The sequence below is a fragment of the Phoenix dactylifera genome, chromosome 7, assembly GCF_051530095.1.
Source record: "Phoenix dactylifera cultivar Ajwa chromosome 7, Ajwa_hap1_PhDact_Kaust_v1.1, whole genome shotgun sequence".
Classification (NCBI taxonomy): Eukaryota; Viridiplantae; Streptophyta; class Magnoliopsida; order Arecales; family Arecaceae; genus Phoenix; species Phoenix dactylifera.
The window spans coordinates 5513857-5536313 of record NC_143196.1 but is presented as its reverse complement, the minus strand read 5'-3'; the positions used below and the strand labels follow the sequence as shown (position 1 = coordinate 5536313).

Genomic DNA, 22457 nt, shown 5'->3' with positions numbered 1-22457 from the left:
ACCACTTCCTTCTCTTACCATGACCATTGATGGGGATTGACCCTTTCACTCCTGTCCTCACATGTTCACTTTTTTTCTTTCCACTTTCTTTCCCTCTTCTTCTTTGTTGGTGGTATATATAGACTTGATTCCTGAAGGACCACCATTATTTCTCCTTATCAAGATCACCTTGTCCATTCTATTCCTTATCTGCAAACTGCTCGCAGTGCAACAGTACAAGGTCAGACTCAGCTTCATGTTAACGCAAGGTTGACGGCCCTCTAGACAAATTAGCACATGATATGTACTACCAAAAAAAGTGAGCATAGTGGAAGGTGGGCCTTCGCTTTCTAGCCAGGAGAAACTTTAAACAGTACCACAGTACCACTCTCATACTATATAGAGAGAGACTCGCATTTATCAGCTGGGCTACTTTTCTCCATGGAAAATCTACCATATTAGAGTTAATTTTTCTAACTATTAGATGATAATTTAAGTAGCAGAATGTGCAAGTTCAGTTACTGCAGCTGAGCTGCAAGCCGAACTAATTAACATTAATATTCTGCCAAAAAGCCAGGCTAACATTAAATCTAATGCATGTTTAGCTGAAGTAATTGAGGCACAGGCAAGGGCTTTGCTATCTTCATCTGTAACCAAATTTATTCTGATTGATACTATTCTATATATAGTTCTAGTTCTATGCAGTCTGGTCACTAGATTGTGTTTCCTAATTGACTTGCATCTTTTTGAAAATCTAGAATAATATTGTACTTTGCAAGTGATAAAAAAATTGCTAATGATCCAAAAAATGACTCAAAAAAAAAAACAAGTGAATACAAGTGCTTAATTGTTTATAATGACACATGGCTGTGCAAGCCTTTTAGTGCCATCAATCATCTAGTGTTTCGGATGGAGGTTGTAGGATAGGTATAGACCTAGGTACTGTTTTATGTGGTGAATAAAGGCACTTTAATCTATCAATGGAGCAATGCTTGAGACATCCAGAAAAGAGCTCCAAAAAGGCATCCCGTTCACCAGAGACTAGGGAATTCATATGGGGAGTAATGTCATTGACCATAGGTGGTCACACCTAGAGTGGATGTCTAGGGCACTTTCTTTTCTTTTTTGAGAAGACAAAGGCATGATCTTTCCATAAACCATGCCTATCTCCATAGCAATAAGGCCGCATTGCATGTCATGACCTTTTAATCACGTACAGCTTTTAGATATATAGTTTATGAAAAAGGTACATATTTGGTGCAATTGTGCCCTTAGTGGTGGGGTGAAGTCACACCTCACCCTCCATATGCATGGCAGCACGATAGTGTCCAAAGTGAGGATAAGGGTAGTTATCTCCACCAAAATGGAAGAATCAATCAAATTTTTGCTAATACAAGCCGCGTTAGGTCATGTCTAAAAGGTCGATGTTATGAATACTTTGGCAAACATACATCAAGCTTCGAGCATGCATTTAAGGTGTAAATTACACCCTACACTGCGTAACCAGCATGGCTATGCACCATGCTAATCAGCTCGTCTTCTTTTTATGAGCCAATCATTGAAATGAGCGCATGATGAAAAGGATCACGAAAAAGAGACAAGGTGATTGATGTGGTGCATGGTGCAAGCCGTGTAGGATATAATTAATTTCTTATTTAAAGTGACTTATGTGATATAATTTTCTCTCAAACAAGCCATCACATCCTGATCACAATGCTGCCTTGCATACCGACCGACCTCTTGGTGCAACTTGGAAGTTAAAGAGCATTATGTGTGGATCGCCAGCACCATTCTATCAATTCCATGCATCAGATTTTAGATGCCGGTTTTTGCATAGATCTTCCCTCTACCTAATATATGAGTTTTGATGCGCTTCCTTGTTCTCTTTATCAGTAGACTTCTGAGACGAATCCAATGCAAGATTGTCCACCAAGTAGAAACTTCGACTTCAGATCCCATTGGCTCTTTGGTGCTCTTCAAGATAATGCCGGCCAAGCCTCTCGAAGTGGATGGGTGCCTCATGCTGATAACCTTGCCCTCTGGGTCCCACCCCTCGCCCTTCCATTTAGCCAGACAAAGACCTTACTGGTTGAAAGAGAGAGCCCTTTATGTAAGGTATTGGTTTTGAATGGTTGGATGACTCATCTGCCTTATCTTCCACATGGGCCACTCTCTATCCTTTTTCTACTTTAAAACTAGTTTAAGCATCTAGAGATTCGAGTGTCTCTTATGTTGGAATAGAGTCACAGGTAAAGGACTAGTGGAAAGAAGAGAACCCTTACATTTATTAGTGAGTGGCCAGCTAGTGAATGACCTCCTTTTTCATCATCAACATCACCCTACTTAATTCCTCAATTAGATTTCTAGTCTTTTTTTGTCAAAGAACAATAGAGGAAATTAATGAGACACTTCCTCCAGTTTTATCGATCGAAGAATAAAATATACAGAATATTTAGCAACAGAAGTGGAAGAGAAATACAGAAGAATCGTCTCCATAAACTCATGGGGTTCCTGGTTGCACCAAGGAGGACAAAGAACTCTAGAGGTTTCTATGTGTGTCTTATAGTTATTCACCTTAATAAAAGTTATTTGGAGATTATGGCTTGAAAGATATAAAAAGTCCTTAGAGATGAGAAGCATATGGGGCTACACACAATTCGATAGATTAAATCCTCTTGCTTAATGGTTGTTCCTTGCTAATCAAGAAGCAGAAGCTGACTTATGTTGGAAAATGCTTGAGAAAAATTGAGTGGTTTTTTTTTTGGCGCCTTGCATCTTTTAATTGATGGAATGATTAACTTAATGAATTATAAATCATACCTTGATTCATGGGCCATATTGACGCCATTTGTCAATGTGGGCCACAACTTGACGAGATCCCAACATTAATTCCTTAAAGAACAAGGCCTTGGAAATTCCATTTGCAGATAGATGGGGTTCCATCTCTGTGCTCATGCACAACATGTTTTCCAATACCGTCTCTAGTCCCATGGAAAGCTTTCCTAGTGGGTTGGTCACTTCATCATTAAGTTTGGGTTGGCTAAGATTGCCTAAAGTAATACCTTCATATGAGAATAAATACTCCAACATAGCATTTTTTTTATTAGCGTAATCCTGTGTCAACCTATATTATCTTCTATTCTTAGCATGATTTTGTCAAAATAATTTTAGGGATCACATAACAACCTGTATCGCCCATAATATTTTTCTTTGTTAGCGTGATCACATATCAGCCTATATTATTTTTCTTATATATACGAGTATATATAACCTTTGAGATGTACAAAATGTGATGGAATAAAGAAATAAAATCACTTTTCTCTTTTTTTTCTCTCTTGTTTTTCTTTTCTTCTGCCAAGATTTCAACATCGTATCAAAACCACCGATCATCTAATTTGTTGTCACCATCTCTTCCGCCTTTTTTGTAGCCGTCATTGCCATATCTAGAAGCTTTGAAGATCCCCCATTGCCAATCTATCAATATCTGTTTCTGAGTGAATCAACATCCGAAGATTTTCTATTTTTCAGTGGATCCGCATATCCTCTATTTTCCTACAGATCCTCTATTTTCTAGTGAATCATCATTCGAAGATCTCATATTTCTTGGTAGATCAGTATATTTTCTATTTTTGGTAGATTAATATCCGGAGATTTTTTATTTTCTATAGATCCATAACTCTTTTCCACCACTTTTCTCCCCAACTTTAGATCTTCGGTCGTCTCTTCTCTCAATCACTCAGGCCCTTTCTCTCTATCTTCAATTTTATTTGTTACCTCCGATTCTTTCATCGTCGAATTCGAGGTTTCTTACTCCTCTTTCATGATGCCTCCATCTACAAGGATCGTCGACTTTCGGTTGTTTTCTCTCGAAGCTCTGTTCTCATTGCAACTACCATCTTCTATGTGTCTTCTCATTTCCACATTATCAGACAAATCAATCAGCCACATCAGCAAACACATCAATCTGTCATGTCAATCAGACACATGGACAGATACACTAGTTTATTATGTTAGTCAGTCATATCAATGGACGCATTAGTCTGTTGTGTCAGTTTGCTATATCAGTATTGCCAAACACATCTGTTTGCCATATTAATTTTCTAATTTGTCGTATTAATTTCTAAGATGCTATGCTAGCTTCCATTTTTCCATATCAAATTCTGTATCGGCACATTAATTTGACACATCAGTCTATCATATTAGCCTCCAAGTTGTTATGTCAACTCCTATCTACTCATTGGCTTCTAAGCTACTATAATAGCTTATGTTATGTCATATCATGCTCTATGTTGCCACATCAGCTCTTGATCTATCACCACGTCAGCCTCTGAGTTGCTATGTCAGCTTCTAGTCTATCATGTCAGTTTTTGAGCTGCTACTTCAGCTTTTGATCTACAGTTTATAGGTACATTCATAATCTAGTTTCCAAACTCAAGTTGGCACCTACAGAACCATCTTAAGTTTGAGGGAGGATATTAACATAATTTTAGAGATCACGTAATAACCTGCAACGCCCATAATTTTTTTTTATTAGCGTGGTCCTATATTAACATATATATATATATATATATTTTTGTTAGCATGATTTTATTAGAGTGATTTTAGAGATCACATAACAACCTGTATCACCCATAATATTTTTCTTTGTTAGCATGATCATATATACGAGTATATATAAGTTTTGAGATATATCGAATGCGATGAAACAGGAAAATAAAATCACTATTTTTTTCTCTTTTCTTCTTCAAATATTTCAACATTTAGGTTGGCTAAGATTGCGTGAAGCAATACCTTGGTGTGAATAAATAGTCCCACATAGTGCCCTTCAATGGGGTCAGTTGTTTGGGGGACCACCCAATAGCTGTAGGAGCATGCCTCACAGCATTTGGATTTTCAAGGGACTAGCAGTTTTGGCCCTACATTCACAACTTTTGCCGCTTAGGTGTATGCTAGTGTGCATGGAATAGATGATAAGTGAATGCGAGCATTCTTGTATGCGAACAAGTTAATTTTTATCCCATCAAGACTTGTTCACGGGCTAGTGGCCTGCCCGGCCGCTCACGCCCAAGCCTTTTGGGCAGGATTGGGCAAAAATTTTATGCCTAATGGGCTGGCCCCGGCTTCGCCTAGAAAATATGCCTGTTTAATAAATGGGCGAAGCTCAGACTTCAAGATTATTTTTCTTATGTTGTTTATTTATATTTTATAGATTTTTACACTTAATTGATAATTATTATTGATATGTCAACTAAATGAGATAATAAATATGATATATATTTTATATTTAATATTTTTAAAAATATTTTAAAGCATTTTGGGAATTTTTTTAAAAAGAGATAAAGTCTCAGATTTAGCCCAAAGCTTCGAGCCTGAGTAAGGGCTTGAGGGCTTGGGCTTGCAAGGTAGGCTTGAAGGGAAAGATGGGCCAGGCCTAAATAATTGTATTGATCATTAGGTAAAGCCCGATCTGAGCCCAACTTGGCTCGGTGCATAAACAGATCTAGTCATGTCATCATATGCCATCATTAACTTTTATTTGTTTGAAGTCTTTTCTAGTTTTGCACTATAAAGGAGTCTTATGCACTAGGTGTCTTGCACCATGGTCATGTGCATGTTTGGATAGGTGACTTATAGAGATGGATGGCTTAGCAAATATCTCAACTTGCCTTGTTTGGTATGGTACAAACATGGGTGACAATTGTCCATCTCTAACATCGGCAACGTGGCGACCAGCCAAATGGTGTACCAATCTCTGCAGTGCAAAATATGTAGACGAGAAGAAGCCCCTCCCTGTTCTTCTAAAAATAATAATAATAAAAAAGCTTGAGAGACAAAAAGGATCCTATTTGCATTGCTTGCAGTTTCATAAGAGATACATACAGTCAAACACAAGTGGATCTAATCAGTCGATGCCACCAAGGCGTTCCTAAACTATAAAGATAGTTGTATTAATGAAGTATTAAAATTTAATTAAAAGTTCAAGATTCTATCAAGGGATCAGACTTTCTAAAATTAGGCAACATGCTTTATTTTCTAGCTAGTATAAGTTTATACCTATGTCCCTAATGGAAATGTGCTATTCGGCACTCGTTTCATGCACATGAAAATTGCCTCCTGTCAAATGGTGCAAACAATTGGTGTTAAGGTGGCTAATAGTCTAAGTTGTGGGCCAGCATTAGGGGAAGAGAGAATTTTTCATTACACATTGTTTTTGCCCTGGCAAGGCTTGAAAAGAGTTAGATGTGTTTTCATATCTCGAAATTATAACCTCCAGATCACAATAGAGCAACCTTACTATTACACTATCTGGAGCAACTTTACCATTACACTGAGACTCATCCTTAGATTTTCCATCCTTGCATCATTCAGATAAAGTTTAATTATATGTAAAGAAGTAATGATAAAAATATGATCATGAGTTCTATGCATGGTCCATAGTGATTGTTAGTGGGTTTTGTGAAACATAATATGAAAAGATATCCACAATTCAAAATTTTAATCAATTCTATTGTATACCTAGAAAAGAGGAGAAACATTGTTACTTTACAAACAAGGCAATCATGTTAACCAATGTCACCAAGGTATCTTTCTACATTTCCGGCAGTCTCCCTCAATATTGTTCCAGGAATGATTTTAACCATGGTTTAAAGTTTAAAAGCAACCAACAAGCTGAAAGTTGGCATTTTATTCTCGGTTTAACATTACAACCTCGATGGGAAGCCTAGTGGCATTTCTAAAAAATTAAAATAGCTAGCTAAGTCAACATTTTCAAAAATAAATAAAATAAATATTTTCTTTTTTGGTCTTTCTAAGTGTGCTGTGCCGGTGTTTAATTTTGAGATAAAAGAAGGGGCATTTATAATATTATAATTATTTATACCTAAATCATTGAAAATATATTATTAAAGACTCGAATTAGAACCTTTTGCTGCTAAATGGATGGGTATGACCATTCATCTGCCCAAAGTAGGCAATTGGGAAAGCTCGAAGGATGTGCATCTGCCTAAAGTTGATAGAATACAAACAAATTAATGAAATAGGTAATACTGCTTGCACTAATCTCAACGTCTGAGTCTAATCCCATATCAACCTAAATATATTTGCAAAAATAATATTTTTCAAAATATTCATTTTGTGCTTGATATATTTTGATAGACCAAACAATTACATCAGTAAGATTCAATTTCTATTTGAAACAACCATCTACAAGTATTGGCCGGGGGTCCAAGTTGCACAACCAATAGTAATTTGCCACATGCTTTGATCATAAAAATTTTCATCTTGGGATATACATATGATCAGCTATCCAACTCTAGGCATGCCAATTTGTATTGCTTTATGCAGCAGATTTTTTATGACAACATCAATTGTGAACATTCAGTTCTGTCACATATTTTTCTTAGAAACAAACTAGATCAATATTCCATGAGAAAAAATGGCATAATCTTAAATAAGATGATCGAGGTAGTGAAATCTCCAAGGTATAGAATTTTCCATAGATTAACATTTTATGTGATCTTAGTAAACTCTCTCTCTTCTCTCTTTATTAATTAAACAAAAGTATAAATGAAAAATTCTCTTTAATCAAATAGAGATATTACAATCATCCATGTTTCTTTTCACATGCATCTCACGCCAAATTTAACCTATCTTCCATATATAATGGGTGCAACTCTATATGTGAAGTAATTCCATATTTTGTCTCTTTGATCTAATATGGCCATTTCTTAATCTATCCAAAAAAAAAAGATAAAAAAAGTTTAAGACAACCACTGGATTCCTTCCTTCAACATCTATCCATCATCATTTAAGGGGAATTGTCCACTCCTACCAATAACTGGCTGGTGGTTTCCATCCTTCCAACGACTTTTATAATAAACCTAGCTTATAACTTGGCAATAGCTTCAATAAAAACAAAAATACAAATATAAATCAAAATAAAGAGATTGTGGTTGTAGTGCTGTATTATGAAACAAAAAATTCTCGTACTAAAGTTATGGCATACGCCACAAAAATATTAAAAGCTTCACACATTATACTAGAATGAGACTTCTTGATAGTTATTAGGTAGCTTTCTGGTTAGACTACTTCAGGCATCATTAACCATCTTTTGCATCAAGATTGTTGGAGAATAGTAGTAGCTCTTCATTCTTTTATTATAAAATTTGTTTGTAGAGAAGCTATCAATGCTACTGGATGACATCATATATGCTGTTAATTATATGGAATCCACATTTTGAATGTTTAGGATATATATCCTTTCTTAATTTTTATATATTTTATTTTCTCATGCTCATAAATGTATTTTTTGGATTGATATAATAAATCAATTTCACCAAAAAAAATAATCTCCGCAACCATCTTGACAACTTCACCTACATGCAGGATCTTCCCCATCCATAGGATGGTGGTCTTCATCTCATGACCGTGTGTGCTCTCCATTAAATCAACATATCCTGACCATGTTCTCTCCTCAATTTATCTTTCCTAACACTTCTAAATCTTATAGAAGGAAAATAGCATGTATTGTTCGGTGACGTTTAAACTATTCCTTCATAGAAAACGGAGAGGAGGTAGAGACGGGTTTCTCTTCCACAAGAAACAACAAGAAAAGGAAAGATGCGGTTTCTCCTCCATGGCAGTCGAAGTTACAATAAAGCATTCTGTTTCTCCTCCAATACAATAAACCGAGAGAAATTATGGATGTTAAGTTTCTCCACCACATCACAAGAGGGGAGGAAAAGCTCTGAGTTTCTCATCCACGGCAAGCAAAAAAGATTTTTGGGTGAAAAAGTGGACCCTTCTTATCCTTTTTTATTTTCTTTTTACTGTACTTTTTTTTTTAAAAAAAATTTCTTTCCCCTCCAGCTGATTTAAGTCTCACACAGCAACAAATAAAGAATAGCAGAAGAGAGTTCCAGCTTCTCCTCGACAACAAATTATCAAGAGGAAGGTGTTTTCTTCTTCTTCTTCCCCAAATCTTCTTCCATGTGTCAACCTTCAAGAAATCTAATGCATCTTTTCTTTTGGTGTTGCATACTGTAGGTTTCCGCTTCACAACAATCGAAAACCATGGACTTCTCCTCTAGTGCAGCAAACCAAGAGAAAGGTATCCTCTTCTTCTTCTTCCACCTTCCTAAAATGTTTTTTTCTCTTCTTTTCTTTTTCTTTTTTATGTGCTATGAAAGAATGTGATTTTTTCTTTAGGATGAGATGAGAGCTGAATCGCCTAAGACCAAAAAAAAAAAAAAAAAACTTCAATTAATCCATAAGTAATACTATCTCAAAAGAAAGAGAATCCCAGGAACTACAGAAAGCCTTTCTAGTAAATGCGTGGTGGTCCTTCTTCTATTTTCTCCCATCTCCTTCATGATAAGCTTCAAGTGCCAACTTGCATGCACATTAGATACCATTGGCTCTTTGGTGCTCCAGGATAATTGTTGTGACCGAGACACATCTGGACGCAGATACCTCGTCCTCTGGGTCCCACACTCCTCCCTCCCTATTTTCCCATACAATGATCCGTTAGGGAGGAGAGGGAGGGAGAACGCCACGTATTTCTGATAATATATTGGTTTCTAAGGGTTGGACGAAGGTTGCACAGGGTGGAGTTGTTCATAATTTCATCTTCCTACCATGTATTGGATGTTTCATTGAAAAAAAAAAAAACATGAATTGATTAAGTCTCTATCTACATTGTTTGATGCTCAATGGATACCTAGGCTCGATTCCCACCCGACCAGAATCCAGTGTATATATTTGTTGCTCGAATCCAAACCCGACCCAATTAATACTTCAATAGACTGTGCTTGGAGCAACAATTAAACCTGGAACCCCAACGGCTATTTATTCCTATTTGTTCATTCAAGTAGCCTCAATTATATATAAATATTTTTTGTTTGGTTCTTCATTAAAATTTTCAAACATAGCAGTATGTATTATCTAAAAGTAGAGTTTGTTAGCTTAAGAATGTTTATTATCTTAAATTATATTAAAAAGCTTTTGGATGAAAATGTATGTTTAGGTTGGTATTATTTACTTTTATTTAAAACTTACCAATAATTTTATATTTGATTATCAATTAATATTTTTTTAGTCATAAAGAGATAGCTAAATTTTTTATCCCATTGGGAGGAAGAAAATTTTTTCTCAACCTGCTTAACTCGAATCTCTTAAAAGAAGTTTAGAAAAATAAACTCACTTTCCTAAATGGACATACATAGTAAAAATAAATTGGAAAAAAATTAAAATTCTATAGGAGATAGATCCCGATTCTTACATGAACTTTTTTTTCTGTCATTTTGCCAAATTCTTTTAGGATTGAGAGTTAAATCCGGTTAAAGTTTTTCCCAAAAAGCAAACTTTCGGTTTGGTTGACCCATTTTAGGATCCAAATAATGGAATTTAAGCTTGATCATTGTAGGCACAACTCTTTTTAAGGATAACACTATGTCATAGGTTTCAAAAAGTTATCCGATTTCAAAACAAAAGATCATCTTAATCGGATATTGTATGATCAAGTTATGGCCTTTAGAAATTTGGCTTGTGGTTCGTCTTTTTGATATAGCGGATTTTGCTTTTGAATCCTGTTCAACCCAACCTATAGTATAGCCAAAATGATCTACATCAAGTTTGGTGATCTTTTGACACTACTTTATAGCATCAATAAGGGAAGCTTAACCACTAATTTTTTTTTTTAATTTATATTTTAAAGCAACACTAGAAAAGATCATCCAAACACTGGCAAATTTAGTAAACGACTTTTATACTTTAATGTGGAAGTTTAAATGCGTGACAACGGCTGGCAAAGTGCTCTTGCTATTGGATTTGTTACCATACTTTAATTTATGATAAGAAAATATCTTATACTTCAAAAATCCTCAGATAAGCCAGAAAGTGGAAAGAAATAGAGTTGTAACGAAGAATAAAGAGGTAGCAACATGTAACTGTAATAGGTTATACTTTCATAACTGAATCTCTCACAGAGTCTTTGTTGAGGATGTTGTCTCCTTTATGAATGTTGGCTATACCTTTGCTTGAACTGTTATTTTAACCACTTTAAAGCAGGCTATTATTATGTAGAAATATGAACTGTTAAATTAAATCCTAGAATTTAAACTTTCGTTTGGAAGCATTTATAATTGCTGATTTGCTGTGCACTCAATCTGAATAAAAACTAAAATTGTTTCAGCTACAACTGTTAGCGATCTCACCGCCTATATAAAGCCCTACTTGTACATATATGACTAGCATTAATTAGTCCTAATTCTATTCTAATCTGTTCATAATCCAGTTATCAATAACGCAGACGATTTTGGTTGGCAAACAACAATATACTTGATTTGAAGGTGCAAGCTAACCTGCTTGCAAGTATCTTAACTATTGTACATATGTAGTGTTTACGATCATTTCCTGCCTTTACCCAGATTATGGAGATTTAGGAGTCTTGTAAGTATCTTAACGAATGTACAAATGTAGTGTTTAGGATCGATTCCTGCCTTTATCCAGATTATGGAGATTTAGGAGTGTTGTCATGTTTAGCCTATTAATATCGAAAAAGAGAAAGGTGGGACTCATATATGCTATAGGGATATGATAGACTTTTTTTGTTTCTATTTTTTTTTTTTTTAAAGAGAAAGGTGGGACTCATATATGCTATAGGTATTTAGATCCAGTATTTTAGAGATATACCATTCAAGAATCGCATTCAAAATTCCTAGTTTTTCAATGAGAGAGGTTTGGTTGATATAAAAGGCATTGTGAACTAGCGTCTTTGGCTAAACCAATATAAAATATCTTGCTCCCATGAGTCCAAAATGATGGTGAAAATATTGGGCACCTCAATCTCTAACCAAACCGACATTCTTGACCTCAGTATAAATCGAGGTAAACAATGTTGGCCCCAACTGAGGAGCCAATTAGCTGAGGAGCCGATCAGCTGAGGAGCCAATCAGCAAGAGCCGATAGGAACTAACAGTTTCAGCCACTTACAATTATGGCAGCTCTGCATTCGATGCACAGTAAATGCCGCATGCTGCCCACATAGAATGATGCCTACACCGTATTCGTACTATTGGCTATTCTACATATAAAGGGACAACCCGAAGGATCTCAGGTATGCAATATCATTCAACTATGCTGAAATCTTTTCTTTTCATATTGCTTTTTTTCTATCCTAACTTACGTATCAGAGGGTTCTCCGTCGGAAACTCTCCGGCAAATAGATTTTTTGTAAACCATTCTCGAAGAAGATCAGCTATCCACATCTCAGTCAGCCGGTTCATTTCGATTCCTACCGATCTCAAAGTTATCCTAACTGTATTCCGGCCTTGATCCGACGGCAACACAATATACAATAGTATAATTGCCTGTTACTTTCGATTCACTTACAACTCGTACAAAAAAAATAAAAGGAAACCAATCCCACTACTTCCATGGGATGACGGGAAGGCCTACACGACATGGTCATGGTGTAAAAAGGACTCACTAAGAAGGGGCAATGGAAGCATGCGGGAAAAAAGCCACACGCTCTCACGGCAATTAAAGGACGATTTGCAAAGACCGAGAAAGTTTGCAGACACTATCGCTGGAAGCTAAAAATAATGCATGTCCTTTTTCTTGCTTTTTTTTTTTTTTTTACCTTCTTCCTCCTAACGGTCAGTTTTGAACCCCAAATTTTCCGGTCTGTTCCCAAAACCCAAGGAAACTTTGCCACCAATCCTTCCTCTCAACTTATTTCGGATCCCATTCCTCCTTCCTCCTTCCTCTCTCTCCTCGGCTCTCGCCGTTCCAAAGTTTCCTCCTTTTCTCTCCTCTTTCCAACCACATGCCGTGAGGCTTCTCATTTTCCGCTTCCCATCAACTCCTTGAGCGACAGCAAATTGAAGCATCCGCATGGAAGTTTCTGCCAAGAAGCCATTTTGCTGCCATTCCACGCGCTTTGCCTATCTTTCTTGGAACCCTCTTGAAAAGAGAGAGAGCTCTTCCAAGCCGTCTACAAGAGCCTAACAAGGCCCCGGAGGTAGAGGGGGGCAAGAAAGATTGGATTTTGGGAAGGGAGAGCAGAAATGGAGAGCTATCTGAACCAGAACTTTGGTGGGGTGAAGTCCAAGAACTCGTCGGCCGAGACCCTCGAGCGATGGCGGAAGCTCTGCGGCGTTGTCAAGAACCCGAAGCGCCGGTTCCGCTTCACCGCCAACCTCTCGAAGCGCTACGAGGCGGCCGCCATGAAGAAAACCAACAAGGTTCGAATCCTGCCCGTGCCCTGTGCTGAATTTGTCTGGTTTTGGTTGGTTAGGTTGGTGAATTTGCCATGAAATGTTTAGTACTTCATTTGCTAGATATTGTTGGGAGAATTAATAGTTCAATCTTAGATACTGGTTTGGAACTCGATCCCATTTATGGTTACATTGTTCCATGAATGCATCAAGACAATGAGAACAAATTGGCAGATTGAAGTAGTCTCTCATTTTGGAAGGTTGGGAGTCGTATGAGATGGAGCGATTTTGTCCTTTTATAAAATACATATCATTGTGAAAACTGATGCACTTACTTACGAATTATCTCTTCAGCCAAAAGCAAGGAATTGCTATTCCAAGGAATAGCCTATCCCTTTAACATTAGAAGGAATAGCCCTCCGAAAGTTATCCCTTCGACCAAATGTTGCCTTGCTGTCTTTTTCCTAACTCATTTTACCTTGCATTCTATCTCTTCCCTAGTTTTCTTTTCTCTCTCTCATCCTATTGTACTGAACAATTCTAAGGCCCTGCATTCCCATTTATGCCTCTCCCCCTGGGTCTGTATGTTACTTTCTATATTAAGGTGTTGCAATCAACAGGTGAAAATGTAAACTCTTGCACAAGTGAATGCTTTGATTATCATGATGAAATATTATCCTCATAGCAAACCAAGTTAAAGATCTCCTCCACAAATTCTTCTTGCAAGCTTAAAAACATGCTTGACAGTTTGCAATTGCACTCCCAAGACAGATCTATCCTGCAGAAAAAGATGAAAAACCAAAGTAAATGTTTCCCACTTAACATCTTCAGCCATATCTGTATGTGTATTACCAGTTTGATTTGGACACCTAAAAGGATCTGTTAGATATCAAAAAAATCTCGTCGTTGTCAAATGTTCCTTACCAAATTGGTGAAAAATCTACTAATAAAACTGAAACGTGTGCCATTTCCAGTCTTGTAACCACAGCGGCTTATGATTTCGGGGAACACCTTTTCCTTTACTTGAATTAGTTTATTTGACACCGACTTGGTATTCAGTTTCCAGTGGTTCAAGGGCTTACATCCTGACATCCTGAGCTGGTTCCCATGTTACAGGCTGATGCAGTGAGTTGTATTGTTCTTAGAGTGGTTGGGTTTCTACACCTCATAAAGGAAAAGAAAAAGGGACTTGCAATGATAAATAAGATGACATCTGATGGATTTTGCATTGTTCATATTGAACAATTCGAACTCTAAGTGTCTTATAAACAAGTGACCAAGGAAATCCGTTGGGAAATTTAACAGATGTATTATAATGACCAACATATTTCTCTTTATAACTAATGTATTATAACGACTAACAAATTTCTCTTTACCAACAGCATGAAGTCAAAACTATTGGACCATTTCTCAGTGTTTGCTGTAGGTTTGTATAGAATCTACCATACCATGAATACTATATTCACTTGGTTCTGACTTTCAGATAATTAGGGCGCCTTTGATTTGAAATTTTTTGGACGATTCATTATATATTTTCCTCCAAACTTCCCACAGTTGTTCAATTTTGCCATACATGCTTTGGTCAAGCTTGATAGTACTCAACAAGTTGGCACTCTCATTATAGGTCAGAAAGTCATATTCTATTACTTCGTAGCAAGCTCTTTTGTTCATTCAACAATTTAAGTTACCTTCTAGTAAGAACTTTCTTACCATCCGACTATTTAACCAGGTTATGTTTTGTGATTTCCATGTTAGTCTCTATCTCCTTCTTTCATGTGTTTTTTTTTTGGTATATTTTTTTTGTTCATCAGCCTGGCTTACTTGGGGCTTTCTAGTTCAGATGCATCTGTGAGCTGGTTATTTAATAGGAAAGTAGCTACAAAAAGCTTAAATTGTCTCTAAGATATCCTTGACTGATCTATAAGTGAGTTTTCTCCAACAAATAGTTCCTCAAGCTACGTATTCTCAATGTTGGTTCACCTACATCATGTGCTTCATTCCTTCTTCCTGCACTCCTTGCCAATCATTTTTCTGCACAACTTGTGAAGATCCTTAACTGCACTTGATAGTTCATCATGTGGTTTTCGTTAGACTTCTTTGAGTTTTTCACATTTTGCTCATCAAGAAAGAAAATTATCTTAGCAAAGTTCTTATTTTCAGTAGTACGTATAGATTTCTCATCAACATACCCTAGATAAATGCATGATGGTACTTTCTCATACAACTTAAAACTCATCCTTTTGGAATGTGTCTAGAGAATTTGATCAAAACCTGTTAATCAAATAGCAAGAGGTACGGAATGCCTCTCTTCAAATTGAGACAGGCAATTTATCTATGGTGCTTGTAACTCTTCATTATGATGTAGCACATCTTTCTAACCATGGTATGCTGAACCGGCCTGTATCAGCTGGTTCAGCCCATATCGGACCGGTCCGGTTCCGTAGTGAAAAATGGTTTCGGCCTCAATGAGGCCAAAATCGAGTGGTACAGAGCCCGTATTGGCCTGAGCCGGCCGGTACAAGAGCGTGGATCGGTTCCGTCCGGTTCAGCCTGCGAACTGGATGCTACAGAGTGGCATTTCACAGTGCGCCACAGAATCGCATTTAATGCTACTCTGTGGCATCCGGTTCGCCAAAGAGTGGCATTTAATCCCATAGAGTGGCTTTAATGCCACTTTGCAGCATTTGCCACAATGCCACAGTGGCATTAAATGCCACCGAGTGGCAAGAGTGGCCACAGCGTGCCGTGCGTGCTGTTTGCTGTTAGCCAATTCGGTACCGGTATAAACCAGTCCAAATTGGTACTGTACCGGTCCGGTAGGCGACCGGTACACCTACAGGTACCGGTACAACATACTTTGTTTCTAACTATGCCATTATGTTTTACGCTATATTTCCAAATTTCTGACAACAGCTTTCATGCTCATTATTACTGTACTTATCCGGAAATCAGAAATTCACAAATTTTTAGCATCCAAATTATAGAATCTGTAGAACCATCCCTTGGCCTTCATCTTAGCCAAATAATTAAACATTTTATACTTTAATTGCACATGTAAGTTCTATTCCTGCTTTAGTTTTGATTTAAAAGCTTAGGTTTGGGCTTTGGTCATGGCCACAGGAAGTGATAAGAACTTCAATAATAAACTTGGAGATAAACATATGTTGAAGTGTTTATTAACTTGAACAAGAAATTAGCAACATGAGAGCTTAACTACTTAGATGGGATGAATTATTCAGAACGAGGAGAAGAAGCTTGCAAGCACTTGCAGATCAAGTTGTTGTACATGTTCAAGTCAAAATTGCTTGCTGAACTTAGGACCTTTTACATCATTATCGTGATGTGAGGAGGATATTGTCACCTAGTTTCTTCATATATCATGTAATTCACACAAAAGCAACAAATTTACCATCTTTATGTCATGGGAGTATGAGTATGATCATGAACTCAAAAGGTACGATATAATTTGGAATGTTGAGTTGTCATGCTACTCTCAAGTGTTTGAAGGCTAATGAACCTCCCAATGTGAAAGCTGAACCAGAAAGGATTCCAACATTCCTTTTATGCATTCATTTGATACTGCGAATGGAAAAAAGGTCAGCATGCATACCCCTGCTGATAAAAGAAGTTATATCGTTGCAATAAAGGTTTAGCAAGCAATCAGAGCATCTCATCTGTATTCTATGAATTTTGGTTACCAAAATGCCTCTTCTATTATGGTTGATTCTAGGATTAGTTTTAGAGTTTTATATAAGTTGTGTGAAACTAAAATGATTCACAAATACTTTAGTTTTACTTCTCATGATCTTTTACCTTGGTTATATTTTTTGATACCTCAAATTTTCTGGTTAAACTCTCAATCCCTTTAAACCATTAAAATTTTCTGGTTAAACTCTCAATCACATTAAACCATTATTTTTGGTTAACATTTACCATATTTTCAACCCTTTGAAGTCTTGATATGAAGCCAAATATATTTAATTTGTTTCTCCCAGCACTCAAAGGACCTGACTTCAACTTCAGATGTAAAAAATCAATAAAACTCAAACCCTAATTCCCATCATCCATCTTTATTCAAAAATTGCAGCGTCATTAGCCCTAATTAGCACAGGATATGCTTTACTCCTGCACCATTCACTGTCAGTATCCACAAGGGATCTATCTCGAGTAACTACTATGATGCTACTTTCCGAGTAGATCACTAGCAGCCTAGCACACTTGTTATTGTATGAATTAGTGGTAGTTCTTACCTTTGGCATATACTGACATAGAAATATGGTGTTGTTCAGGAGAAGTTGCGGGTCGCTGTTTTGGTTTCAAAAGCGGCACTTCAGTTTATACATGGTAAATTGCAATTTCTCTCAAGTTCTAGTCTTCAAGCTGACTGTGTCATATTTTCTTAGCTTCATATAGAAGTCTCTGTAAGTTTGACATCGGCAAATGTGTTTAGGTATCACATTACATAGTGAGTACACTGTACCTGAAGAAGTCAAGGCAGCAGGCTTTCAAATTTGTGCTGATGAATTGGGTTCAATTGTTGAAGGCCATGATGTGAAGAAATTAAAAGTGCATGGTGGTATAGATGGTATTGCAAATAAGCTTTGTACATCAACAACTAATGGACTTGTTGCTTCTGAGGATAGGCTGAAATGCAGGCAAGAGATTTATGGAATAAATAAATTTACTGAAATCCCAGTTCGAAGTTTTTGGGTATTTGTATGGGAAGCACTTCAGGACATGACTCTTATTATTCTTGCTGTCTGTGCCTTTGTATCTCTAATTGTTGGCATTTCCACAGAAGGATGGCCAAAAGGTGCCCATGATGGCCTTGGTATTGCTGCAAGCATTCTTCTAGTTGTCTTTGTCACTGCAACAAGTGATTACCGGCAATCTTTACAGTTCAAGGATTTGGATAAGGAGAAGAAGAAGATATCCATACAAGTTACACGGGATGGATTCAGACAGAAGATGTCGATATACGATCTTCTTCCAGGTGACATTGTGCATTTATCAATTGGAGATCAAGTCCCTGCTGATGGTTTGTTTGTCTCTGGATTCTCTGTATTGATTGATGAATCCAGTTTAACAGGAGAGAGCGAACCTGTCGTTGTAAATAAAGAAAATCCTTTTCTTTTGTCTGGAACTAAGGTCCAAGATGGATCATGTATAATGTTGGTAACAACTGTTGGTATGAGAACCCAATGGGGTAAGCTGATGGCCACGCTTAGTGAAGGAGGAGATGATGAAACTCCATTGCAGGTCAAACTGAATGGAGTGGCAACTATCATTGGGAAAATTGGTCTTTTCTTTGCAGTTGTGACATTTGCAGTGCTTGCAAAGGGCCTAATTAGCCACAAAATTCTAGATGGTTCATACTTGAGCTGGTCAGGAGATGATGCATTGGAGTTGTTGGACTTTTTTGCCATTGCTGTGACGATAGTTGTTGTCGCAGTTCCTGAAGGGCTGCCCTTAGCTGTGACCTTGAGCCTTGCTTTTGCCATGAAGAAGATGATGAATGATAAAGCACTGGTGCGGCATCTTGCTGCTTGTGAAACTATGGGCTCAGCAACATCCATCTGCAGTGATAAGACAGGTACACTGACAACCAATCACATGACTGTTGTGAAGGCTTGTATTTGTGGAGATATTAAAGAAGTAAGAAATCCTGAGATGGTGAGCAGTATGGGCTCCCAACTTCCAGATGTTGTAGTGAAAATTCTTCTGCAGTCTATTTTCAATAACACCGGTGGAGAAGTTGTGATCAACCAAGATGGGAAGCTCGAAATTCTTGGAACACCAACTGAGACTGCTTTGTTGGAGTTTGCCTTATCACTTGGAGGAGATTTTCAGGCAGTGCGCCAAGAAACTAAACTGGTAAAAGTGGAACCTTTCAATTCCACAAAGAAGAGAATGGGGGTGGTTATCCAACTTCCTAGAGGAGAACTCCGTGCCCATTCTAAAGGTGCTTCAGAAATTATATTGGCTGCTTGTGATAAAGTTTTAGATCCTGCAGGTAATGCTGTTCCCCTTGATGAAGCAGCAGTCCGTCATCTCAATAATATAATCGAAAGTTTTGCCAGTGAAGCTCTTCGTACATTGTGCCTTGCCTGTACAGAAATTGCAAATAATTTTTCAGCTGAGGATCAAATTCCAGTTAAAGGTTATACTTGTATTGGAATTGTGGGTATTAAAGATCCTGTCCGTCCAGGCGTGAAGGAGTCAGTTGCAATCTGCAGGTCTGCTGGAATAACTGTGAGAATGGTTACCGGAGATAACATAAACACAGCAAAGGCGATTGCTCGGGAATGTGGTATTCTTACTGCTGACGGAATAGCTATTGAAGGTCCAGAGTTCAGAAATAAGACTCCAGAGGAAATGAATGATTTGATTCCAAAACTTCAGGTTTCAGTTTCTTTTATTTGCATAATAATCTATATACTATATTTTTTGTTAGTTAATTAGTCCTCATCGACTTTCTAATATTTTAATTTACCAGGTAATGGCTAGATCTTCACCATTAGACAAACATACCTTGGTAAAACACCTGCGCACCATACTTAATGAAGTTGTTGCTGTGACTGGTGATGGCACAAATGATGCTCCAGCACTTCACGAGGCAGATATTGGACTTGCTATGGGTATTGCAGGAACTGAGGTATTTTTCCTCCCTTTTTGGTTTTGCTGTTATATATCCCGCATGGAAGCTTCTTTATCTGTTACAGCCAGAAGAGTGAAAATGCGCCAGTTATTCGGCTATTATTTACATAATTGTCTTCTTTGAATCACATATACCTTGTAAATTATCTATTACATGCTAGGAACTCACTTTTGCATCCTTACATGCCTTTCAATTATTTTAGCACTCGCCATTTTCAAACCATGGCTTGAACTAGGGGCATGATACTGCTGATGCTTTGAAAATGTTCCTCATGAATATTGAATATTGTCCCTTCATGTATAAAATTTGCTTTCCAGTGGTTCAACTTTTTCAGTAATTAGCTTTGCTACTAATGAAGCAAAATTCTCATTTATGCAGTAAATTCTCGCATCTTTTAGTGCACTTGTTTAGGAGGATTCTACTGAGCCTTGTCATCCACATGTTTTCAACCGTATTCTCATATGCAGGTGGCAAAAGAGAGTGCTGATGTCATTATTCTTGATGACAACTTTTCAACCATTGTAACTGTGGCAAGATGGGGACGTTCTGTGTACATAAATATTCAAAAGTTTGTGCAGTTCCAGTTGACTGTTAATGTGGTCGCTCTCGTTGTTAATTTCTCCTCAGCCTGCCTAACAGGTAGATAATACCTCTGTTAAAAAGTTATTGAGTATTCACATGCTTTGAATTAATCCTCATAGTTATTTTTGATCTTGCTATATCTCGTTATAGGAAATGCTCCTTTAACCGCCGTTCAACTGCTTTGGGTCAACATGATTATGGATACACTTGGAGCTCTTGCATTAGCAACTGAGCCACCTAATGAGGGCTTGATGAAAAGAGCTCCTGTAGGAAGGAATGGAAATTTTATCAGCAACATAATGTGGAGAAATATCCTGGGACAAGCCTTCTATCAATTTATCGTAATATGGTATCTCCAGACAGAAGGAAAAGGGCTATTTCAACTTGAGGGCCCTGATTCTGATCTTATTCTTAATACGCTTATTTTCAATTCCTTTGTCTTTTGTCAGGTAAATCATGACATCTGCGGTTTTTCTTTGGAACTTTTCTCATCTTTTTGGTTTTAGGTCTATCAGTTTCTCCAAATTATGTTGAATAGTGAGCAAAAGATATGATCCATATGCTTAGAACCTTGCTCATGAAATCCAACATAGAATTTATTTTCTCTTATCAAAGTTCCATGTAACAGTGTTTAAACCAAATAAACACAAATTGATACATTATTCACCTTAGACTAGATTATGAATCTTAAAGTCTATTTGATAAACTATTCTTTTTTGCTATTACCCTAAAAAATATACCTCATCATAATTACATCACTTGAAACTTGAACACGGTTTGGATGGACCAAATAAACACATTTAATACGGTATTCACCTTAGACTAGATAATGAATCTTAAAGTCTATTTGATAAACTATTCCTTTAGCTTTTGCCCTAAATAATATACCTCATCATAATTACATTACTGGAAACTTAAACACGGTCTGGATGGACATGAGAATAGCTGAGTTGTTGACCTGACTGGAAGATACTATGTGCATCATCTTATATGTTTGCCATTAACTTAAAGAATATATTCATATTATTATATCAGTACATGCATTTAGCTAGTAATGGCTGGCAAGTGGTTCTTGATGGATTAAACAAAGACACTTAAACTACACTGATTTCTAGAGCTTCTTGTGCAGGTTTTCAATGAGATTAGCTCTAGAGAGATGGAGAAAATAGATGTGTTTCATGGCATCTTGGAGAACTATGTGTTTTTGGCTGTCATTACTAGCACCATTATCTTCCAATTTGTTATCGTTCAATTCCTTGGGGATTTTGCCAGCACAACTCCACTTACATTCAAGCAGTGGCTTTTTACTGTGTTCATCGGTTTTCTTGGCATGCCTATTGCTGCTGCCATCAAAACGATTCCTGTGGGATCCAAGTGAAAGATCGACAATGACAAAAAACTGGTGCCTGCGAAGTGTTTTCATGCTTTCAAGGCCTTTTCAGATAACTAGCTCTATGGCCTTTTCCATGACTGGGGTAGTAGAGATGATTATGAAGCAAGCCATGTAGAAAGGCCATGAAAACAAAGAAAATAATCTGCTCATATTTTGGAGCTTGTCTTAACGATTTCTTATGAAATACCATGTCATCGGAATTCATTTTGTACTGGACTTAGGCCTAGAGAGCTAACAATCCTAGGTTTTTGAGCAGCCATTCAAAAAAGAAGGCTCAAATTTCCATAAAAGATACATTCTTTTCTATTGTTAAGTGATGAATTTCAAACTTGTAAAAGGCCTTGTTTTTTCTTGGTGCATTTTCTTGATTTGCTCTCTGATTGTGTATGTGCTTGGAAAGAAACCAAAGACAGAATCCTGTTAATTGACCTCCTGTTCATTATCGTGCTTTCTCACTTCCATTCCCCTGTTCTCTTTGTATAACAATTTGCTTGACCTCACACCACTTCAACTTCTATGCTTACATATGTCCTCACGCTTCAGGGTCATAGCTGAGAGATGAACCAATAAGAGATAATTCTGATTTGCATGATTCGGCATTCACCATGTTTTATTTGGTGGTGCCATG

The 22457-nt window shown here is 37.1% G+C and overlaps 1 protein-coding gene across 2 annotated transcripts; it reads left to right on the top strand.

Annotated features, from left to right (window-relative positions):
- The first annotated feature begins 8374 nt into the window (after positions 1–8374).
- LOC103705297 (calcium-transporting ATPase 10, plasma membrane-type) lies at positions 8375–22188 on the top strand. Of its 2 annotated transcripts, XM_026803960.4 has the most exons (9): positions 8375–8764; positions 8848–8932; positions 9025–9088; positions 17486–17540; positions 17647–19598; positions 19693–19851; positions 20322–20493; positions 20587–20885; positions 21566–22188. In XM_026803960.4, exons 1-9 carry the CDS (start codon positions 8599–8601, stop codon positions 21812–21814), a joined length of 3201 nt encoding a protein of 1066 aa, XP_026659761.3. In that variant the 5' UTR covers positions 8375–8598; the 3' UTR covers positions 21815–22188. The 2 variants fall into 2 exon arrangements, with proteins under 2 accessions (XP_026659761.3, XP_008787179.2); XM_008788957.6 differs by lacking the exons at positions 8375–8764; positions 8848–8932; positions 9025–9088 and adding an exon at positions 12315–13223.
- Positions 22189–22457: the final 269 nt, after the last annotated feature.